General features: G+C 44.2%; 1 protein-coding gene across 1 annotated transcript; it reads left to right on the forward strand.

The window, feature by feature from the left end:
- The first annotated feature begins 1447 nt into the window (after window positions 1–1447).
- C7H11orf24 (chromosome 7 C11orf24 homolog) lies at window positions 1448–22117 on the forward strand. Its single transcript, XM_014251890.2, has 5 exons — window positions 1448–1605; window positions 2409–2522; window positions 17786–18024; window positions 19051–19167; window positions 20323–22117. Exons 3-5 carry the CDS (start codon window positions 17868–17870, stop codon window positions 21456–21458), a joined length of 1410 nt encoding a protein of 469 aa, XP_014107365.2. The 5' UTR covers window positions 1448–1605; window positions 2409–2522; window positions 17786–17867; the 3' UTR covers window positions 21459–22117.
- The last annotated feature ends 905 nt before the right edge of the window (window positions 22118–23022 follow it).

Raw genomic sequence — 23022 nt, forward strand, 5'->3', positions numbered from 1 at the left:
CAGTAGACAAATCCATACATGACTTGAAGCAACAAGGATTCCTTCCTCACCTGTTTAATGGTACAGTTACTATATGAAGTATCTCACAGTCTGGACTGTGTCTGTGTGTGCACAAGGTTGGTTTCTGCACATTTTTTTTGATGACTCTTTTTTCATAGCATCACAGAATGGTTTCATTTGGAAGAGATCTTGAAGATCAGCCAGTTCCAACCCCCCTGCCATGGACAGGGACACCTTCCACTAGACCAGGTTGCGCAGGGCTCCATCCAGCCTGGCCTTGAACACTGACAGGGATGGGGCACCCACGGCTTCTCTGGGAGAACTGGTCCAAGGACTCACCAACCCCACAGTAAAGAATTTCTTCCAGGGTCTAATGCCTCTCTTCTTTGGGCAATCTGTAAATAACTCCAAGGAGCTGAATTCAGGAGACTGTGCTTGCATGGAAATGGGCGCCCATGGTTTCCTGCACCTGATGCCATTTCATGGAGCCAGCTCCACTCTTCAGAGTGCAGCTCAGGTGTTATCATTTATGTGTCTTTATATACATGAGCAGTACATGGTATATAAAAGATTCAAAGCTCTGTTGATGGTAGGGTTTGCCCCAAGCAGCTGGGGGCTGCTGATGCACAAACTTTTGCCATAGACAGCAACACTAAAAACAACAATACAGCCATGGAAGATCTGATTTCTGGCCTTTGACTTAGTATTTATCTCAGCAGCATTCTCTGTTTAAGCAATGCTGCGGGCAGTGGGCTGGCACGTCCAGTGAAGACTTGCACAGTGTAGAGGTTATATGAGAACAGTTATGTCTGGATTATGGTGGAATGTGTGCTTGTCACACTCCGGGACACCAAGACACTGTCAGCCAGTACACCTCATCTATTTTTGTTTTTTTTTTTCCTGCTGGGTGGTGATAATGAACCATGGAACGGTTTGGGTTGGAAGCGACTTTAAAGCTCATCCAGCTCCAGCCCCGCTGCCCCGGGCAGGGACATGTCCAGCCCGCCGTCGGAAACGCGCAAAACGGATCGGCATCCACGGGAGCTTTGCCAAGGCCACTCCTCTGCTGTGCCACGACCCGCGGCCGGCGGCGCCGGAGCTCACGGTGCGGAAAACCCCGGGGGAGAAGGAAAATAGCCTCGTGCGAGCACAGCCTCTCGCTGCTGTGCCCTAGCCACGACTGCAAAGACCCACCGGTCTCAAGCCACTGGTAATTCACGCACACCACCGCAGGCTCCCGGAGGCCGCGGTCGCTCGTCACTTCCGCGGACAGCGCCCGCCCTCTGCCCCCGGGGCCTTCCCGGGGCCTTTCCGGGGCGAACGCCGGGGGCGGGGCCCGCGCGGGAGGGGCGGGGCCAGGGGCGGGGCCCGCGCGGGAGGGGCGGGGCCAGGGGAGGCGGGCCAATGGGGCGCGGAGGGGGCGCGGGCGGGGCGGGGCCCGGCCGTGGCATGTGGCGGGGCCGCGGGGCTCCGGTGCCACTTCCCTTCCCTTCCCGGGGCTCTTCCCTGCCGTCCCGTCTTTCCCTGCCCGCGGGGACGGCGTCAGCGCCGGCCGAGCGCCTCTCCCGCCCCGGGAGCGCGTCCTCCCACGGGCTCCGCCACGTCGTGAGTTGCGGGCGGGCCGTGACTCGTCCTGGGCCTGAGGGAGCGCGGGCGGGAGGGACGCGGTGCCGGGCGAGCGGCCGTGCCGGGGCTCTCGCGGGGGCGCGGAGCCCGGGCGGGTGCGGCGGGCGAGGAGCCGCGGCCCGCGAGGGGGGAGCGGCGGCTCGGCAGCCGTTCCCGTGAACCGCCGCACAAGTTGCGAGTACATTTGCGGCACGAGTTGCCGATAAATGTTGCAGTAAGTTGCTGTCCTCCCCCCGCAGCAGCGGAGGGAGCGGTGGCTGTGCTCCCTCGTAATCTGTGAACGCTTGTAGATGGTTTTGTTAGTGGGGAGAACTGGGTTTCATTGCGGGGAAGAGGTGATTGACTCAGCAAGTAACTCACCGCCCGAGTGTAACATTTTTTTAGGCCCTGTGGACCACCGCAAAGGTGCGGTGTCTGTAGGAGCCGCCACCCTTAGGGACGGCATCGCTGATATGTAAATATATCGTGTGTCTAAATAAATAATGTTGAGTGTGTGCAAGTGAGGTTATGCTGGTAAGTGGCATCCTGTGGTATCGTCCTGAAATCTTTTTCAATTTACTCTACCTTAAGTAAAGGTTTTCAGAAGGTTTAACTGTGCCCTGGGCAATGTTAGCAAGGTGTCAGCTGGAGTCCAGGAAATGGCAGGAAGAGTAAACACCGTTCTTTGACCAAGCTCTCAAATGCAGCACTCTGTGGGGGTATCCTATTGCAGTGAATATTCATCTGGTGGATTCAGCAAATCCTTTAACTTTCCCCTCTGTCTCCCAAACTTTGTTTTCTAGGATTGGCAAAGAAAACTCCTGTCGCAGGATTGTGTCAAGTAATGTGCCTTGATGTTAGCTGGCTGAATCCCTGCCAGACTTGGTCATGCAACACCACTGCTGTTTCCCGATAAAGTGAGTTATCTGACTGCTTACTGGAGGGACAAACCCAAGAAATCCTCCCCACCTTCAGGCAGATTGTGATGCAGTTTTGATGAGCAATGTAAACTTGCTGATAGTGAACATTTGGTGCCCTTTAGTCCTCAGAGGGCTTGTGACTGAACAGTAGCTTTGAAAACTAGGCTCTAGGATGCAGGTTGACGCAATGTTTTTGTCTCAAAAGGGCATGTATTTTTGTAGTAATCAAATTTATCTACCATAATCAACCACTACTGTGTATGTTAATGCAGTCCATTATGTGGCAATGGGTAGTTTAGAAGAAATCCATCAATTTTTGTGAGCTTTTGTGTCTGTAGTAGATTTGTACACGTGTTGTGCGTGTTTGCTGCTTGGTTCTGGCTTTTATGTGTAGTGCATGTGTACACACATGTATTGTTTTAGTACTTTTTTGGGAGAAATTCCAGGCCACGTGCCTCTTAACACGTTGGTGAGGGCGTCTTTATTTTTTGTTTTTAATTGCAAATTCCCTGCTGGATTTATAAACCCATCTGCCAGGAAACAGACTTTGCATCTGGTTATCTATTATTGAAATTCTTATTGGCACATCCATACAACCTGAAGCCTCTGCCTTCTAAGGGAATTCTCCTGGCACAGGCTTTTTGAAGGTTACAGGAGTAAATTGCAAGCAAAATTTCAAGCTTTGGTGATGGAAGAACTTCAGTACTGAAGACCTTGTGATGTGTTTAAAATGTCTGGACGCATAGCCTGGATTACAGGAAGTGTACTAGCAGACTTTTTACTTGTATGTTACTGGCTAAATTTTCAAGGGAAAATGTTTCAGGGACATTAATGAATGGAGATTGTGCATGGGAAAGCTGGAGGAAAAAGCAGTCAATTCACCAGGACTTGCAGGTAGTTCCTCAGCTGCTGTGCATTGCAGAGCAGTGACAACCCACAGCAGCTGAGTGTTTGTCCTTGTTTCAACTGGGATGGGATGCTCTTCGGAAGGAGGTGTCATGCACATGCTGGTTCAAAGCTTATTTGTGAGGTACATGAGATAGCCTTTCCACCCAGGTCCAACACAGTAATTGTTGGATGAAACTCCATGGGTTGTGCTGAACCAGCAGCCAGACAATGTGATCTTTAAGACTTTTTTTCCTCCTTCCTTTAAAAGGACTGGGAGGGCAGTATCCCTGCTGTGTGTGCTGGATGCCATCTGACACTGTGTGCTCTGGCTCAGCAAGGCTGGTTCCTTTCCCAGCTTCCAGCCTGTTCTGCAGGTGTAATCATTTGTCATACCCCACATGTCACTGATATCCAGCCTGTCTGGGTGTGGAAAGGGCTGTTGACTTTGTTGATAGCAAAGCCAAGAAGTCCTGTGAAATAAACTGCTATTGCGTCCTCTCTTGCTTGATGGTAGCAAGCATTTGATGTGTTCATTTCTCCAGTCATTTCTGGTTCCCTTCCTACAGCTTAGACTGGGGGAGTTAGTGAAGGAGTTGTGAATTGGCAGCTGGGTCTAAGGATGCTTCTGGATGCACTGCAGGGACAGTGACAATGCTAAAAATTAGTGCAGGCAGGTGCATTTTGGGTTCACAGCTCCTCCAGCTTTTGACTGCTGGCAATCTGAGAGAGTCCCCATGCAGGTAAGATGCTCAGCATGCTTGTGGTGCAGCAATTCATTCAGGAAAGGACAGCTTGTCTCTGCTGTGGTGTGGAGATCCCCTTCTTGAAGGGCGGAACCACATGATTATCTTGCTGGTGTGTAAAGTAGCACTTGGCTGCTTGCTGTTTTGCTGTCTGGCTTGCTCATTGCTTTGGTTCTGTAGGTGAAAACCTTGCGTTTAGCTGAGGGCTCTGCTTTGCTGTTCTTGTGATTTCCCTGGGATGAGGTTTCCTCAGGGCAGTTTTGAATGTCCATCACCATGGGTGCCAAAATGTCTGACTGTCTTTAATTTCCTTTGTGGGCTTTATTTTTCTTTGCTGTTCTGGGCACAGCCTCCTCACAGCTCAGATCTTGGGTTTTAGTGCTGAGAGGTAGGTGTGCTGCTGCACCGGCACCGAGGTGGCGCTCTGTAGTCAAACTGGATGGGACTGAAACCAGTGGTGGCATTGCTGTGGTGGGAAGGCTGGTCTTTAACCACCCTTTGCAGAATGCAGGATCTCTGGAACGGTGTGACAGGGTGTGGGTCTGGATTCTTCATCATGTCCTTTCCTCCTGTTTGAAATGGTTGCTGTCAACCATTTGGAAAGCACACTGGGTGCTTGTTTGGTTGGTTGTTTTCCTGCAGGATGATGTGCTATGAAGAAAGAAACAGAAGGCAGAGAGCCAGGGATATGGGTACTTGTTTATTTGCAGCCAGCTGGACTGTCCCCCAGGGTGGCAGGACCCACAGTTCGTTTGTACATCTTGCACCAGCTTGAGGAACCAGCTGGTCCCCCCATTTGAGCAGGAAGTTCGGCCTGTGGGTTGCAGGGGTGTGCCTGGGTTATCTCTGTGCATCACCACAGCTCTTGGCACCTTTGCTTGGGGAGACTCAGCTGGGCTGTGTCCCCTAAAGGACAACTAAATTGTGTTCTACAGATGTGGCCATGTGTATGAGCCCCCATAGTTACGTCTGTTATTTCTGAAGAACACAGAGAGGGAAGGAGAGGTGCTCTGTGTACAAGAGCCTTTTTATTACTTACTGAGACATTCAGCAAGTCCCCTTCACTGCTTCTGCTAACAATGACTATCCAGGAGGGCATTGGATTTGCCTTCCCAGGCTCCACCTGACTCTGACTTGGTGCCAGGCCAAGAGAGCTACTTATGCAATAGACCAGCAAAACATGTCAGTATATATTTCTCATGTGTCCCTCTGTCCTGGTTTCAGATTTGTTAAAAAAAAAAAAGGGGTGAAGGAGAGTGGCTGATAAAATTTGTGTTCAATTTTACATGTATGTTTGTGTTGGATTTATATTTGTTTGGCTTGAGGAGAGACTTTGCAGCACTTTAACTAAATCTGGTTTTAAATCCACTTAAGTTAAACTCCTACTACAGCTAGTGTGTGGAGACCAGGATGAAATCTCATTAATTTTAATAGGATTAAGCATGTTCTTTTGCTGAGTCTTCTTCTCTATCTTTTTTTTTTTTGTTTGGCTTCTCTGTATAGAAAGCAGGATAAACCTTTCCACTCTTCCACCTCTTTGTGAAAATACTTTGACAGTCTCACAGAAATGTCTCTCTGGTTCCATACAGTAACGTTTTACACATTTTTTTCATATGCTTTCAGCTGTAGTCCTACTGTATTCAGGCTTTTATTGGCTTTTGCTTTCCCTAAAGGCGCAATAATTCCTGACAGCAAGAAAGCATTTACAAGTGTTTGCATGGTAAGTTTCTACACTCAAAATCATTATTTTTGCTTTTGGTCTCTCTGGATAGATTTGAAACTGCTGTAAAACAAGCCAGTTAGTAGAGAGAAACTCTGTAGTAGTCAGCAGGACCTGAGCATGTGCAGATGGGTGAGGGCAAAATTAATCTCTGTTCACCAAACAGGAATAAACTGAAGAACAGGAAATAAAGGTAGAAGTGGTCTGAATGCAAACTGCTTGAAGGGAAATATTTGGGGTCTGTCTAAGATTAAACAACCATTAACTGGAGAGGAGGCTGCTTCATGCATTTGTGTTACCTCTGTACTTCCACGTTTCCTGGTGTTCATCATGCCCTGAATATCAGTATTGATACAGGAATTTGATTTGTTTGTAATTCATGTTATAGGAACACTCCTCCCTCTCTCCATCTGAAAAGAAAAATGCCACAGCAGGTATTTCCAGATGTTCTGAGATGCTTTCATAGGAAAAGCTGACTTGTACCTGTGTACTAAGCTGGATTTCAAGAGACTTGATTTTCATTTTGACTTCCAGCTCTGACCAGTTCCTCCTATAGATAGACATGAATGACTCAATCTTTTCACACCCCTTTTCCCACCCTGTGAGATAAGGGAGGGTTGATCTACCTTGCCTCTGCTCTGCTCTTTTGAACTGATGCCTTGTTGTGCTGTGGACTAACCCATATTACAAAGGTTGGGCTGGTGTTTTTGTGTCAGCAAATCTCCTCTATGCCATCAATCCTTATGGTGAAACTTTACATCATCAGTGTGTTGTCTTGCTGGCAGTTGCATGTAGGTTGAAACTCCTGTATCAAATTAAAAAAGGAGAATGTGGTGGGGCAAAAAAAGCTTTCTGGGTTTTTCTTTCCGTAAGATAAACAGAGATTGGCTTATTAAAGGGGTTAAGGATGGGGAATTCTGACAGCTGCCCAGTGATACCTTGAAATTCTCTATGTGCAAGCAAAGAGCATTTATTCCCATCATAAAAGGGTTAGGCTTGGAAGGGACCTTGAATATCATCTAGTTCCAAACCCCCTGACATGGGCAGAGATGATCACATTGCTCAGGGTTCCTTCCAACCTGGCCCTGAACACTTTCAGAGGAGGGATATCTACAACTTTTCTGAGCAACCTGTGCCAGTGCCTTACCACCCTCATGATGAAAAACTTAATCCTAGCATATAAGCTAAATCTCTCCTTGTCCTGTCACTCTCTTCCCCTGTAAAAAGTCCATCTCCCTATTTTCTATATGCCTCCTTTAAGTACTGAAAGACCACAATGCGGTCACCCCAGGATCTTTTCTTCTTCAGTCTGAACAACCCCAACTCTCTCAGCCTGTCCTCATGGGAGAGGTGCTGAACACAGCACTCCAGGTTGGGTCTCATCAGAGAAGAGTAGAAGGCAGTGTTCCCTCCCTTGACCTCCTGGCCATGCTGCTCTTCATGCAGCCCAGGCTTTCTGGGCTGCAAGTGTGCATTGCTAAGACATAAGTTACATCTTCATCTATGATGGTGTTTTTTTAAGGGATTGGCAGCAGTTTATATTTGCACTGGAAGTGGCAGGAGCTATGTGTTCTGGCTGTAATGACCATCTCTGAGGTGGCTGGAGTAGGCATGTGCTGTGGCTGAAATGCATCCATGACAATGTCTGGGATATCCCTGACTCCAATGGGCACATTTTGGGTGGTGAAGCCAGCAAGGGAGTGCAGTGTCATGAGCCTGGTGGTGGCTACACCACTCAATTTTATGCATGTCACAGGTTCCACAGGTTCTGCTAGGCTTATTCTCATGCACAAAGTTATGTGAGTTTTTGTGTGTTTGGGGAATTACTGCCTAAGAGAGATATGCTAATGTGGAAACAGCTCATAATGTTGTTCAGGGACACTTGCTTGAGTTTGAGAAACACGTGGCCTGGTCTGAGCTCTAATGCAGATGGCTTTTGTTAGCAGCGGACTTGGTAAGCAAAAGCAGGATGTTGTGTTTGTTTGCTGTTTAGCAAATAGCTTTTGACTCAATCCCATGTATTCGTAGATTCCTGTTTGTTGCTTTTCTGTCCATTGCAAAGGAAGCAAGGATTTCTAGGCTTTGAAAATCTTGTAATGTGTAGAAGCTGGATGTATGTTGATGCAATGAAATATGAAATACATGATTTAACAGCTGTAGCAAAAGTGGGTTTCCAGTGCTGATGATCCATCCTCTTAAGGAATATCTGAATGAAAGTGTTTAAAAATAAGATATAAGCAGAAAATGCTGGTGAGTTGGGTGATTTTGGTTGCCATCTTTTTTTCCTGCAGATTTTGGCAATATTAGTAAGCAGCTCTTTCTGGGTGGTATGTTCTGCACTTGGTCTTTGACCCCTCTGAAAGTGGAAACAGATGTAATGCAAACTGCGGAGTAGGCAACCTGCCCCCTGGGAGCTGACTGCAAACAAACCCCTCTACTGAATGAGCTCTTTAGTTATTGCATGTCTTGGGACAAATTTGTTTGCAGTAAATCAGTAAGATAACACCTGCAGAGGTCCCTTCTGGAGTTAAAATACATGCTCCAAAACTGTGATAAACGGCTGACTCGGGCATTCACATTTGTAGTTGCTTCTTAGGAAGATACAATGAATGCCATCCAGTGAGCATAGAGCTGTAACACAGGATTTCATACAGAAATTCATCTGCATAAAAGATGTCTGGGGGAAGGAGAGAATTTGTAAATAAAATACGTGGACAAATTTAGTTCAGTATTTTTCTCTCATCTCCAGGAATGCTACTGCTGGATGGAAGTGCTTTAAAAAGCAAAGACTGAAATGGTGGGCAAGCAGTTTAAATGGTTAGAGGTTGTTTGATTTTGTAGATGTTAATATGCATCTGCATAGGTAGAGAATTTTCTGTCTTGGCCTATAGGTACTAGATGGTTTGCTAAGCAAGTTCCTTTTCAGATGGCTGTCAGAAAAAAAGGCATATAAACCTAAAACTCACCCCAAAATCCTCAACACATGATCCTCACTGCAGTGCAGTTTTTCTGCTCTGTTGTCAGCTTGGGCAGATTTACCTCATGATATAATTCCAGGCAACTGAAGTGAAAGTGCCCTTCTGCATTATATCCTGAGAAGATGCTGGTTCTAAACCCGAAATAGAGAAGGAGCCTGAAGAACCTTCTGGTCCTCTGGCCCATTGCTGTCTGGTGCTTTCTCTGATCTCTAGTGGGAATTTTCAGATTTCTGGACGATTTTAAGAAGCAAACACATTTCTCAGTAGTTGACAGTTGTGATGCCAAACATGGGCTGTGTCACTCAGATTCCTGACATTCTGTAGGAATGACTCTGCTGCTTATGTAGGGCAGTTCTTGGTTTACTACAAACTGCAGCTTTTGAGGAAAGCAGCTTTGGTGCCACTTCACCTTGTGTTCTGAGGCAGTGTACTGGTAGGATTTAACCCCTTCCGTACAGCTGAACAGGAGCAAGAGCAGGTTTATAGGTTTGAGGTCCCTACAATGGGACTCTTCAGCCTTCGAGTTGGACTTGTTAGTCTGGGCTCTAGTTCTGAGGGTCCTAAACTTTGTTTAAAGGAAGAGGCTGAGGAAATGTTGTACCTCAGTGCTGGCTGGGTTCTCACTTTTCTGCATTTATAGCCATTTTTCGTTCCAGTCTTGCAGAGTCTCTAGCAGCAAACAATTTGAAGCAAAAGGTGTTGTTTGATAGGTAGAAGTGCATGTTAATTGAAGTGTGAATTATTTCATTCTTGGCACATCTTTTGGTTTGTATCTGATTTCGTTCAGTCACAGTCTGTTCCACCAGTTGATTCCTGACCTGTAATGGTGATCTGATGATATTGGACAGTTTTGTACTGGAGTACAGTGGAACTGAAGTCTTCAGAACATCAGTCAGAAGCAAGCAGTAAGAGTTTCTGCTGATAGTGTGGTTTTCCCATGCTTGTCCTTTCCCTTATTTTTGTCATCTGAGCTTGGACAACATCTCCCAGGGAAACTCTTGGCCTAGATAATTAGTGTGTGGTGAGGTCATCTTTGAACCAGGGTGTAACCAGGGTTTATCTTGTTGGTAGTTTGGCTTTTCTAGTTCACCATTCCCCTCATTACAGGATCAGAGCGTCTTTATCAGTAGCCAGAAGTTTCTAATTGGTTCAGTCTTCCTGATGCTTTTAGGTCACAGCTCCTGGAGGAGTAAGAATAACCTCTTGGTTTTGTTACAACAGCAGGTATTAAAATTTGAGAGAGAGGTTTCAACTTTGGGTTTTTTTCTATGTTTGTTGCTGTACTGCTGAGCAAATATTGAAGACTGATATAAGCACAGAGGCATCTGAAATGGCTTCTGAAAATATCTGTATTGGTGACCCCATGACAGAGCACTTTGCACATTTGTGTCTTTGGTACAAGTTAAACTGATGTTGGTGGTGGTTGTAATCTCTCTTGGTGAGCTGCTTTGCTGACTTTCTGTAGGTGCTCATGACATTCAGGTGGACTGCTGGGATAGTTTTGGAGTTCTTTTTAGCCACATCAGCAGCAGACAGACAGATGGACAGACCTTCTATATTGAGCTCAGAAAGGTTCAGAAGAATCTGCTGCTGCCTATGTAATCTCTCTTCCGTGATGAGGGGCTCCATGATACTGGAAGACCTTTAAGCAAGGTCTGGAGAGCTGGAAGACTGGAAGAGCTTTGAGGAGCTCAAACCAAGCTTATTTTACTTTATTAATCAGTTTTTGAGTATCAAGACTCAAAACTGTAATAAAGAGTTTATTCTGAAATGGAGAAGAGGGAACCCAGAACGAGGTAGGAGAGCACAGCTGCTGCCCTGTTGGTGTGCAGGAGATGAAACCCAAGAGCTGGTCTGAAGCACTTCTGCACATGCTGCCTTGGCAGCCCGTGAGAGTAAGGAGAGGGAAGGATGTTTTTCCTCTAGGTTCTGATAACAGGTTTAAATTCAGGTTAGTGCATGACCTGAAGACTTGCTGGCTAAGAGGAACCTGCCACAGGGAAGACCAGCAAGGATGAGGAGAGCTGCTATTGCATTTAATTCTTTCTTTGTTTGGAAAAAATAGATTTGGCTAAGCTTTCCCACCCACCCTGCCCTGTGATTTCCATACCTTTCAATCTGTCAGAATCACAAAGCAGTGATGCATGTGCCAACAAACTTTATTTGATATCGCTATATATGTGTTCCTGGCTTGGAGACTTTAGGAAGAATCTCTTCTTTGTCCTAACATGTATAGTGAAAACATCCCCAGTGTCATATTGCATTGAGATAAGCTGGAGTGTCTTTCTGCTGCATCTCACCAGAGGTCTTTCATATGAAACTACCTTTGTTTTTTAACCTGAGTTGTTTGCTTAAATAGAGGAAACCTCCTATAATCTAGGACCCTTCAGGTTGTTTTGCTTGTGAGGATAACTGGAGGTGGAGCCACATGTTTGGATTTTTTTTTTTTTTTAATTTGTGTTTATTTTCTGTATTTCAGGGTATGCACAAAGATCTTGCTTCCTTGAAGAAAGAAGTAGCCAAAAATGTTTACATTTCTTCCGGTTGTTTTAGGGCTGAGCAGACAGTCCGTTTCAGTCATTCCACTGGGGTTGTGTTTTGGCTGTTTCCAGGCTCTGTGAACTTTTCCTGAGTTTCTGAGCTCCCACAGCCTGATGCTTTTGTAACATAAGGTGACATTTTTGCTGTGTGTAACCCTGCTGAAAACCAAGCACAGGCTTAAATTCTTGAGCAAAGTTGCAGAACCTTGTGTTCTGGATGGAGGTATGTCCTATGTTACCATGAGCCTAAAATTAGTATTTCAGCTGCATGAAGAGGAGCATAATGACTTCTCAGAAATATCTGGAGTGGAAGATAGCATTTCAGTGAAACTTGAATTGATCTGGATTGTCAGGAATTTGCTGACTCTGGTAAAATTCTGCAGGGCAGGAGGTGGGTGGGTGACCAGGCTTTAACACACTGACACTTGCTCCAGAAGTGACACTTGGTTATTTGTACCTGTGTTGCTGTTATTTGTTACCAAGTTGCTGCTTGCTAAGTCTCTGTTAGCGCCACGCTTGTCAGTTTTGGATTTAATAGCACCTCAGGCACAGTTTATTTCTGTGCATGTGGAATGTGCTGGTTCTAGCTTCTAAAGCCATCCCTCAGCAAGCATGTAGCACCTGCCCTGCAGAGTACCTGCTGCTGCAGGCACTTGGAGAAACCAACCTTGGGAGCTGGCCTCTTACCCTTCTTGATGGACTTTGCTCTGTGTTAGTTCAAGGCTGCAGAGTTCATGTGGGAGCCCACTGGGATGGTTCCTTTGAGGGTCTTGTTGAAAGCTGGTTAATTTGAAACACATGGCGTGAAATGCCCTGCATATGATCTCCAGTTCCCATGAGACAACAACACGTCTGAAAACTTCTATCTGCTTCGGGTGCAGACCAGACATGGGAAGGTTGCAGTTGAGCCATAGTACAGATTTTTATTGCTTAAAGGTATTTTTGTTGACAGATTTATTGTTCAGTCACAGCTTTATGCAGTTAGCCTTTGGCAGCTTGCTTTTCTGTATATTAAAACTAGATTGTTTCAGATATTTCAAAACAAGGCACATTTTCATAAATCAAATTGCTGTCTGATCATTTTTCACAGGAAAAATGTTTTGCTGAGTAGTACTTCTCAGCATCAGAACTGCAGCACATGGCTCTAATATGGGTGAGAAAGGATGATGGATGGGTGATGCTGGTTTAGGAATTTTAGGCTTTAATATTTTTTTCTTCAGAGGAAAACCATGATCACCATGAAGTCTCAATAGTGTCCTCAACTGTATAAGCTGTCTCCCTTGTTCCTCCTGAGAGAGGAGCCAAGTGTGCAACCAAGGAACAGAGAGACGGAGATGGGTAAAGCTGGTAGAAACAGCTTTGCAGCTTATCAAAACTTTCTTGGGGAGCCAAAGGAACTTAATGGCTCTAAAGCTGCTGCTCAGAAAATCATATAACTTCATCTGGTCATACTCAGCTGACATTGGGTCAGCCTCATGTGCCTTGGTGTTGCCCCTTCTGTCTCCAAACATATCTACATGTGCATCTTCAGTCTTGGAGAGAAGCTTGGGAAGTAAAATGCATCTGAGGGTTGCAGTGCAGATTCCCTATCTCCTGTATTCTTGCCTCGATTTATAATATGAGATATGCTTGTCTTGCCTTGGCAAAATCTGGTTTAATTCTGTTTTTCTAAAGAGAGAAATGTTGCACTTGTTTAGAAAGCTGACAACACGTCAAGTGTTTAGCAGCAAATGCAAGTGGGAAACAGGCCTTATGCCTTCTCAATTTGATGGGAGAGGAGCACTGTTGTCTGCAAAAGGTATTCCACCCATTTTCCCTGCCTTATTATACTGAAGATAGAATGTTTCTTTGCAACTCAGACCGTATTTGATACCTAGTCCATGCACACTTGGGAGCGTGAGTTTTGAGGCAGTGTCTACTGGCTCCTCAATGACAGCTCCAAAGAGCATGTGTTGCCCTAAATTATTTACTTTGCACACTTTGTACCTGTGATATCTAACACCCACATTCCCTCTTTTTTGTGATTTTTTTTGTCTATTTCTGTATCTTTCCTACTGGTGCAGTCATTGCGTGCACCTTGCAGCTGCTTAACCAGGAACAGCTGAGGCTGCTTTTGGGGGGCATGGAGGCAAGGGATTTATATTCCAAGGGCTTCTCTCTGCTCTTGCAACATCATCCCAGTCATTGTTCTTTGAAATAATGAATTTTTTTATTATTATTTGTGTAAATTTCTTGGCTTAAGCAGTGTGAGATCAGCAAGAAGCGAGGAACTATTCTGAAACCCAGCAGGCAGTGCCCTCTGGAAATGTGTGTACACTGCAAAGTCATCAGTCATTCAGTTGTTGACTCAAAGTTATTCTGGTTTGCCAGCATGCTTGTTCCCTGCTGAGTTACAGCCACAGATAACAAAAGTGAACCTTGCATTTTTTAGAGTGTAGTCTTTTCCCAGACTTTGTTGCTGTCTTTTGTGGTTTGGTTTTGCTTTAGTTTGGCTTTGAATTTCTTTGGGGATGTTCTATAGGTGGAGAAAGTAGTGCTTGAGGAGTCAATTTTGCCACAATTTCTCAAAATTATGTCTGAGGGGAACAGTAGCATTCATCTCTTGCACTGTGTTGTCCAGACAGGGATCGACATGGTTTGGATAAGGTTTAGTTAGTGCTGTTTTGGGATGTAGGTTTTGGGGGGTGGGCTCAGAAGGGTCTCTGAGTACAGATGGAACCATGTGGGGCTGACTAAAAATGTGAGAGGAAGTCAGAAATACAGCCTATTTCTTGTGATATAGAGGGCAGTTGTTAAGTTGGGAAAAGTGATCTGCAAGTAATTGTAACTCCTGTTTTGGATGAATGGAATTGGCTAAGGTGAAAGAGGCCAAAAAACCTCACCTCTAGCTGGGGTTTCTGATATTTAATACAGCATCCCAAACCTCATCTGTACTGCATTAAAATGTGGCTGCAACTGGTTATCCTCTCACTGGTCTTGGAAAGGAGCTGTTTGCTTGTCTGATACAGTCTGTGCATTGTGTTTGTCTGCTTCACACAATCACCCTGCAGTCTCCACAGGGATTTTTATAATTGGCTAAAGGATGTTGAAAAGTGTTTTAAGCTTATAATCTTGTATTGAATGCCTTAGGGGGAGGTATTGCCAGTTGGCCCCTGAGGAGACCATGTTTAGTGAAAGAGGGGACAAATCTCTTGTGCTTGAGCTTGGCATGTCCTCCTAAACCAATGCTGGCCTAATCCAGAAAGGCTGCCAGGTGCTTTGGAAGAGGTGACAGTCACTTTCTGGGGTTTTGTTTTGCTCTGCAGTTGCTGCAGTCAAGTGGAACCAAAGTGAGCTGTGATGGTAGGACTTGTAGTGAATTGATGTGGTTGGGGATACAAAACATCCCTTTGCATAGGGGATGCATGTCAATGCAACAGCTTCTAGCTACTGGTGTGATCATTTGATCTTGCAAATATCTGTAGTTCTTGGGTTGGTTGAGATTAATATTAATATTTTATTTGTCGTAAAACTGAGATGTTAATTATAATAATAATAATGATAGTATTGATTTATAGCTATAATGCTATTATGTCTGCAGTTTTAAAATGCAATGCAAGATGTTTATTCTTTGAGGGTGTTAACTATAATCACAAAATTATTACTAAAGGTATGGAAAAAGACTTCTATATAAATGTTTAGTGTTTGTATTCATTGCTGTTATTCCTTACTAGTTTATTTGAAACAGTGTATGCATGCATTATTACATGGGTAATTTATTCTCAGGGTCACTTCTTAGGTTGTAAAACAATGCTTCTTATAAACCCTGGACCTTGAAAAGGGACATAAGCTACACTCTTTCAAATGTGAAATACATTAATGATGGGTTTTTTTCCTTTTTGTTTGTGTGTAAAAAACACTTTCTGAATCTCTGCCTATGACCTGTGAGCTTTTTGAAAGTGCACTTTGGCACCATGGGATGGGAGTGCAGGTTGCCAAACAGTGCTCTGAGGTGAGATATCTCTCATGTCTTTGATAGAACCCAATTCACTTGCTGTAAGTTGAAGGATTTGGAGTTTAAAGGAAGTTCTTGCTGTCTGCTCTGGACAAAAAAAAATCTCTTGTGGGCAGAATATTTAATGTTTTCACTTGCTTTCCCCCTTGCTCCCTGTTTTATTAACTGCAGCTTTCAATGGTTAATCTACAATATATACAAAGAATGACAGAGTGTGATAAAGGCTGAGAAAAACTTGTAAAAGTGCCTTGCAATTTGGGAGAGTGGAAAAAATATTGGAAAGTGGCTTGGCTGAGCAACACAAATTAGTATTGTTAATTCCCTGACGAGAACGTGGGGCTGCTTTCCTGAGCAGCTGATGCTGGTGTAGCGTGTTGCAAAGGCTGTGCTGGTATTGCACAGGTCATCTCTCCTGTCCTGATTCTTTCAAATTTGGTAGAGCGCACTTGGAAGAAGTGATAAGGAAAGAGCAAAGCCAGTCTGTGCTGTGCTTGCACAGTGTGTGATGGGAGAGGGGCCCTGGCAGAGCTGGTGCTGGCTGGACACCGGGCGTAGTCGCTGGTACATAGGACTAGATGGGGCTGCTGAGCTGCCTTTCCCTGCCAGGACTTCTGTTGTCAGGTCAGATTTAGAAATACTTCCAGCTGCCAGGTGAGATGATGCAGGCTTGAATTTCTGGCTGCCCTGAGAAACCTGCTTGCACAAAATGAGCATGATGCTGTGCACACTTGCTCCAGGGAGAAAACTCAAAGAGGGGTGCATGAGCTGAGGTCAGCAGTGCAAAGGCACTACAATCATTTTGGGCTTCCCATCTCTCTGGGAAAGCAGATCTAAAAATGCTCCATCTATTTTCAACAGGTAAAATAACTCTTCTTTACTAGAGTAAATAGGCAGGAAGGAAACTCTTGAGTTCCTCAGGGAACTTGAAGGTATACTAGGAAAACTGAATTTGAGGCACTGCATTTTAGTATCAAGTTTTGTCTCCATCTTTGGCTCTTTGACAGTCCAGTGTGTACCTGTATATTGTATGCCCTCTGAGGAGCTTGGGGTAGCTGCCTATATTTCACCCCTTTTCAGACAGGGTGGTTTTGAAGGTAAAACTCTGTTGTCCTGTTTGGGGCTTTAGGATATAGCAGAAGGAAAAATTGGAAACAAAAGTTTAGTGGTACAAAGTATAAAAATATTACAATCTGAGTCACAGCTAACAAACATTATTTGGGGCTTTTTTGAGGGAGAAATAGCTATTAGATTCTTAAATTCACAAGCATGGTTGAAACTGGAGTTCTCATGGTTGAAACTGAGAATTCTAGCCTGGATGGCTAAATTAGGGTCTTACGCACATTACTGCGGACTGTTAGATGTTCTTCACTGTGGTATTTATACCATTCACACATGCTGCTCATTCTGTGTTGTGAACTGCCTTTGCAGTCATCACATCCATCTCAGAGATGTCACACAAAGCTGAATCTCAGCACTCTTTGAAGGCTGTCAGATTTCTCTTCATAACTTCAGGATGGCAACTAAAGCTTGCTTTAATGATGAGCAAGAGGATTGCCCTTAAAAATTCCTTAGGGAAGAGGTTTATAGTAGGTCTGGTTCAGACTGAACTGTTTGGAAGCTCATGCAAAGCTCCAAAAACCTCAGAAGCAAGAGGATAAATCCAGTTAGAAGCTACTAAAGAGGGTAAATCCATGTAGAAGCTACTAATCTTCTCTGATGTCAGTGGGAGCTGTTCCAGTGCCTTGAGCGACGGAAGCCCCTCTATTGAGTCAAAGTCACATGGGTGCATTAATAATGAAGGAAAGACATAATCGGTTGTTTTTTGTAGGGAAGTTAAGGCTACTTTTGGGTGTGGATATTCTTCAGTAACAGCTGTGTCTGGGTAATGTCTTGGAAGACCCGAAATAGTGGGTTTTGCTTGTTTTCAATCAAAATTTCTCTGAGTTTTTTGTAATGACCAGTAAAACCAAAGAAGAAATCAACCTTGGTTACTTGGTTTTGACTGACTTGGTGTAAAGGCAGGGCCAGGACTATAGTTCCCCGTATTATCAGTGTGCTCAAACTGGTGAAAACCCTTCTGCTGAGCCTGGGCACAACGTTAAGGGTGCCAGGATGAGTCGAAAGACATTGTATCTGTACTGCCACATGCTACTGGGCTTTGAGAATGCCTTTGTACACAAGGCTATTGACTTAAGCTGTTCTCCACTGGGATGTGAAGGAAGGAGAGCAAAGTACCTTTTCCAAAGAAAGAACCTCTCTGGGAAGTTGGGAAAGGTCTTTACTTCTCCTGCCTCTGAGCCCTTGCTTGTTTGTGATGTGTAATGATATTTTCCTGCCTTTTGTATGCTTTTATTTTCCATTCCTGCTCATTTGTTTTGTTTTGGTTTTTTTTAATAGGTATATTGCAGTGGATCTGAAGTTGATATAAGAGAGAATTTCTTCTGGGAAGAGAAGCTTCCCTGTAAGGCCAGCCCTGAAGATGTGGACTGCCATTGTGTTCTTCCTGCTGATTTCCATCTGTATATGTGAACACCGGTCTTCTGTTCTAAAAGGGAGAGGAGTCCGGGTAGTGCAAATAAACAGGCTTACAAATGAAGAGCAATGCAGGCAGGCTTGTCAGAGCCCAGGTGCTTCAGGTGAGGTTCTTGTCCCTTGGATGGAATTCCAGCTGCGTTTTCTTCTCCTTGAAGGTCTCTGCTGTTCCCTTTGACGACTTTCTTAATTCCAGTTGTTTACAGGCATTTATAGTTACTGCTTCTCTGTGTGGTGCTGAATAACTCCTGACAGCCTTGGTTAAATTGAATCCAGGACAACTGCTTCCCAGGGCCCTTCGAGCTTCCATAAGAAACAGCATGTGCTGTTGGTGTGCACTGATAGCGTGCAAACAGTGTTAGGCCACTTGAATTGAAGAATGATTATTCCCAGCTGCCAGATGTTTGCAAGTGAGCAGTGCTGTTGTAGACAGCTGCACTAGAACGATAAATCTTTGCTCCTGGGTATTTGTATGCATTTTCTGCCTTAGAAGAAATCACTTTGTCCTGCAACCAAGCACACTGTTAAATCTGTTGAGGGAAATGCCTTCTCACCACCTCTGAGATGTCTTTACAAAGAATTAAACTTCTGAAAGAGTCTTTGAGCTGTCCTTATGAAGGTCCCAACCCTGTCTCGCCAGATGAGAAAGCTTGTAGCTCATACAGAAAGCTGGTAATGCTGTGGTGAAGATGAGACCTTGGCTCAGGTGGATGAATATCTGACATTCAGATGGCTAGGAACCTAATAAAGATGCTGGTTTTAATGGCCATTAATGGTTTTCCTCATGAAAACATCCAGATGAATTTACATGGGTCCTAACTGTAGTGCACTTTGTTTGTCACTGTATGGGTGAGTGAACTGCTGTTGTCAGGAGATGCTAGTACCAGAAGACAAACAGGTGGGTAGGCTACATGGACAATTTGGTTTCATTGTCTTTCTTTGGTTATTTGCACTAAAGCAAAGTCAGGATCCTTTAAGGCCAGACCTTCTAGATATTGTGTGGTTTGGGGGTTTTTCTGGTTGTGGGGCTTTTTTTCCTCTTTTTTATTTCTTTAGTTCTTTAATTAGAGCCACGAAGCAGCGTGTTTGGTATCCTGTGTGCAGCAATCCATTTTCTCTGCTGTTTTCAGGGAGCCATCGTTGTAATTGGTCTGTGCCCTACCAGAATCACTGCCTCCTCCTGCAGTGTCACCAGCTGAGTGTGTGCCAGAATGCTGGAGAACAAGACATCAAAGACCTGCTTGCAGGTAAAGCCATGTTTCAGGCACCTGGGAAATCCAGGATCCTGATTCTTTTGCTTTAAATACCTACATTTAACCCTTGATAAGCTTTCAGCTGAGGAAGATGGGTTGTGAAATGCCTGCAGGGTGATTCTGTAGGTACAGTTCCCTGGAGTAACTGTTTCACTTTGTCCTAGGGGCTCTGGCACTTGCATGAGTGCATGATGTGTCTTTGAATAGCTTTTGTAGCGCTTACTGAGTAACAGTTTGTCTCCATGTTGAAGACATCATTCATTCACGCCATTTGCATGCCACATGCTGTCCCAGTGAAAATAAAGGCATAACAGATGTATTTATATCTTTCTTCAGAGAAAGGAAAATGTACTGGCATTATTTTTCTCTCAGATTGCCAGAATTTTGTTCCAGAGTCAACAGACTCCTTCAATCAGAGCAGCAATTGCTCATGGTGACTTTCCAGTACCAGGGTATTCAATTTTAATAAAGTGACACAGTAACAAAATGGAGCCTATTTATAATTGGGAAATCAATCTTCTAAAGTTTGTTTCAAAAGTTCATTGTACCCAAGTTTAGAAAAAAATAATTTGTTCATAGTTTTGGGTTGGCAAAGGTTTCTCTGCAGTGTAACAACTGGACTTGTGATAAGCAGATGGGATTTATGTCACTATAAATCTAGCTCACTTAGTTTTGAAGGAAATTATCCTGATGTATGAAGGTGTAAGTAGAAATTTCTGCTCAATTTTGACAAGTGAAAATTACGAATCTGGGCGCAAAGGCTTTGTCAATGATGTGTAACTTTGAAAGCGTGAGTCTTCTTCTCAGAAGCTGACATTTATAAGATTGCTCCTGTTGATACTGTGCTTCTGCATTGTAACTCTACTTCATTACTCCCCTTTTGTGAAATTAACTCCCTGGCTGGGCAAATACTAGAGGTCTGTGGCAGAAAAGCACCAAACCAAAAAACCTCAGAGGGATTATGTTCAATAAAGGCAGGGGGGTCTTGAGTTTTTCATATTCTTGCTGAATTCAGGGCTGATTTATTCCACTTGTACTGTGTGTGCTGCAAAGTATGTGTTCTGGTTTGCATGTTGGGGGGTTGAAGTTAGATTTGAGCTTGAGAGTTTTTTTATTTTTACAAAGATAATTTGTTTTGTCTTTTGGAAGAAATTGTCAGCGGCAAATGGGAAACAGCCGTGCTTGACCACCAGAGCGATCCGCAGAAAACGGAGAGGATGCTGAATGCATGGGTTGACCAACACAGTGCAGAAAACACGTTTTCTTTAACTGCTCAGACTCACAATATTCATTTGAGGCATTTACCTGGTGTTGAGAAGAGAGATGTCACAACTAATACTAGAAAAACATTTGCAAGCAATCCTACCACCACTGCCCCCACCACAACAACAAACATTACAAATGCAACTTTGTCTACCACTTATGAAACAACTGCCAAAGCCTCAAACACCCCTGGAGATTCTGATACCTTTACTAAAGCTGTGCCATCCTCTGCCTTTTCTCCCCTTCATGGTACCATCTCTGCTCCCACTTCCAGCCATGTCACCCAGATAATGACCACCAGCCAAAAATCAGGAAATAGTAGCTCTGTTTCAGCAGTTTCCCCTACTTCTGCTCCCCTCATCATTACTTCTGAAGCAGGTACCCAAGCACAGCAGTCTAGGCTGAGTACCACCAGCACCAGTGCTCCTCACCCTGACAGCCCCACCACTGCTGGAGCTGACTTGAAGACACTGACCACAACACTGACCACCCCCATCCCACAGGATGCAGGAACATCTTCTGCCGCTTCCACGCGTGCCATCCTGACAGAGAGTTCTCGCTCTATGAATCCAATGCATACTAGCATGTTGCCAGATCTAAAGCCAGAAGCAGATATAACCACAGCATCCTTGAATGAATCAACTTCTCTTCTGGGCTCTACAAGAGGTGCCATGGGTTTAACTACAGCCTCCACAGTAGCAACTACGACTGAACATGGGATAAAGTCAACATCTGATGTCTTTTCAACAGCCATGGCTCCAACAGATGCAGCCAAAACTACAGCTTCGGGTCTCACAAAAACTCAGGACACAAACAATGAGTATCTTCTCATTGCTGCTGAGCCCCTGACTCAGTACTTAGTGGATAAAAGTTCACTACTTGCAGTGCTTTTAGTTGGTACGTTCTTTTTCATAACTGTTATAGTTCTTTTCCTCATGCAGGCCTATGAGAGCTACAAGAAGAAAGATTACACACAAGTGGATTACCTGATAAATGGAATGTATGTGGACTCAGAGATGTGAAGAGGTGGGGATAAATACTGGGCAAGAGATGGAAAGGAGATTCAAAGACTGCCTGACTTGTTTTTCCTTTCTATCTGCCTATAACACAAACTGAAAGTGCTTCCAAATTTACTTCTAGTGCAATTGAGGAGAAATGCCATGTACTGTATTAACAAAAAAATAATAATTTTTTATTCAACTGTGCAACATGTTGCTGTAAAACTATAAAAAAAAGAATAATTTTTAACATTTTCATAATGCACAGTAGCTTTGGCCATTATAATTCATTTATAAACAAATCTAACAAGGTGTAAGTTGCCATCCTCTGAAAATGCTGTAGTGCTTTTCAGCTGTTTACAGTGCAGGCTGTGTTTCATTTGTTTCATGTGTGCTCCTCTGAAAACAGAGCAAAGGATGCTGTCACCTTTTGTGAAGTGCTCCCAAATAGCCAGATGAGAAGTGTGGAGTACTGTTGCAAGAGGGGACTTTTAATCCAGTGTGTGTCATATTTCAGTGCGCTTCTTGCTTATGAAGAGGTCTGTTTACAAGGTATTGTAAACTCTGTTTACTGCTAACCCAAGGTATCTTTTCACCACGGAGTGGATTACTGTGCCTCTGCACTTAAATGATCTTATTTTTATATTCAGTTAATAAATGGGGCCCTGGAAGGGCATACCTTGCGTTTCTTGTTTTATTGCTGTCCCTGCCAGTTCAGAAGCAAGCAAATGAGCTTTTGGGACTTAAGTAAATTAGCTCCAGTTCAATATTCCAAGTGTGGGGGCTTTGAAGACCTTGCTGAAAGCATGGACATGTCACAGGAGATACTCGTTGTCTTCCAGAGTAGTGCTTCTGTAATTTAAAACCATTATGCTGCGAGTCTTCCAGGTATGCAGGCACACTTACTGCTTATTATCTTTCATGCTCAGAGCATCAGCCTCTGTTTTGGTTTTTCTTTTGCGTTTAGGACCAGCACAGAGTTGTTAGTATTTTGGAAACTTAATTGCACATGCAGTTGCAACTTGCCTCCCAAGATCTGCAGCTGAGAGAAAGTAGAAAACACTTGATTTTTCGGCAAATATCCTTCAGTGATTAATGTATCTTATTTGGATGACACGTACATACTAATGGCAAAGTGCTGGATTGAGGAGTGTTGGGGGTTTTTTAACAATATTGATAGCTTGTCTCTCACTTTGGATTAGTTGGCTCTTCTTTAATCCAGCTTGCATGTAGTCTTGAATGAGAGTGATAATAAGCAAAGCTCAGAATTTGAGCTGCTGAGTTTCAGTTTGATTATTTATTCAAATTCTTGGGCTGTTTAGAATTTGGAGGGAGCCTTTTACCCTAGAGGAGCCTACTTTGTAGATGACTTCATTGTCAGCTGAGAGTGCTGTGAAAACAGCTGCAGAGAGCACAAGTACCAGCACAGCCAAGGGGCTGTTTGGGCAAAATAGGCTGGAGAGATTTTCCTGAATCTTACCCAACACAAATTCTGAGGGTAGAACTCCAGCAAGTAGAGTGTGTTGAGGAGAGATTGCTTTGAAAGTGAGAACTTGGTTTTCAGCATCAGGTTGCATTTAGCAGTACT

Source organism: Pseudopodoces humilis, chromosome 7 (assembly GCF_049639895.1).
Source record: "Pseudopodoces humilis isolate 2021_Gansu_Grassland_sample_001 chromosome 7, ASM4963989v1, whole genome shotgun sequence".
Lineage (NCBI taxonomy): Eukaryota > Metazoa > Chordata > Aves > Passeriformes > Paridae > Pseudopodoces > Pseudopodoces humilis.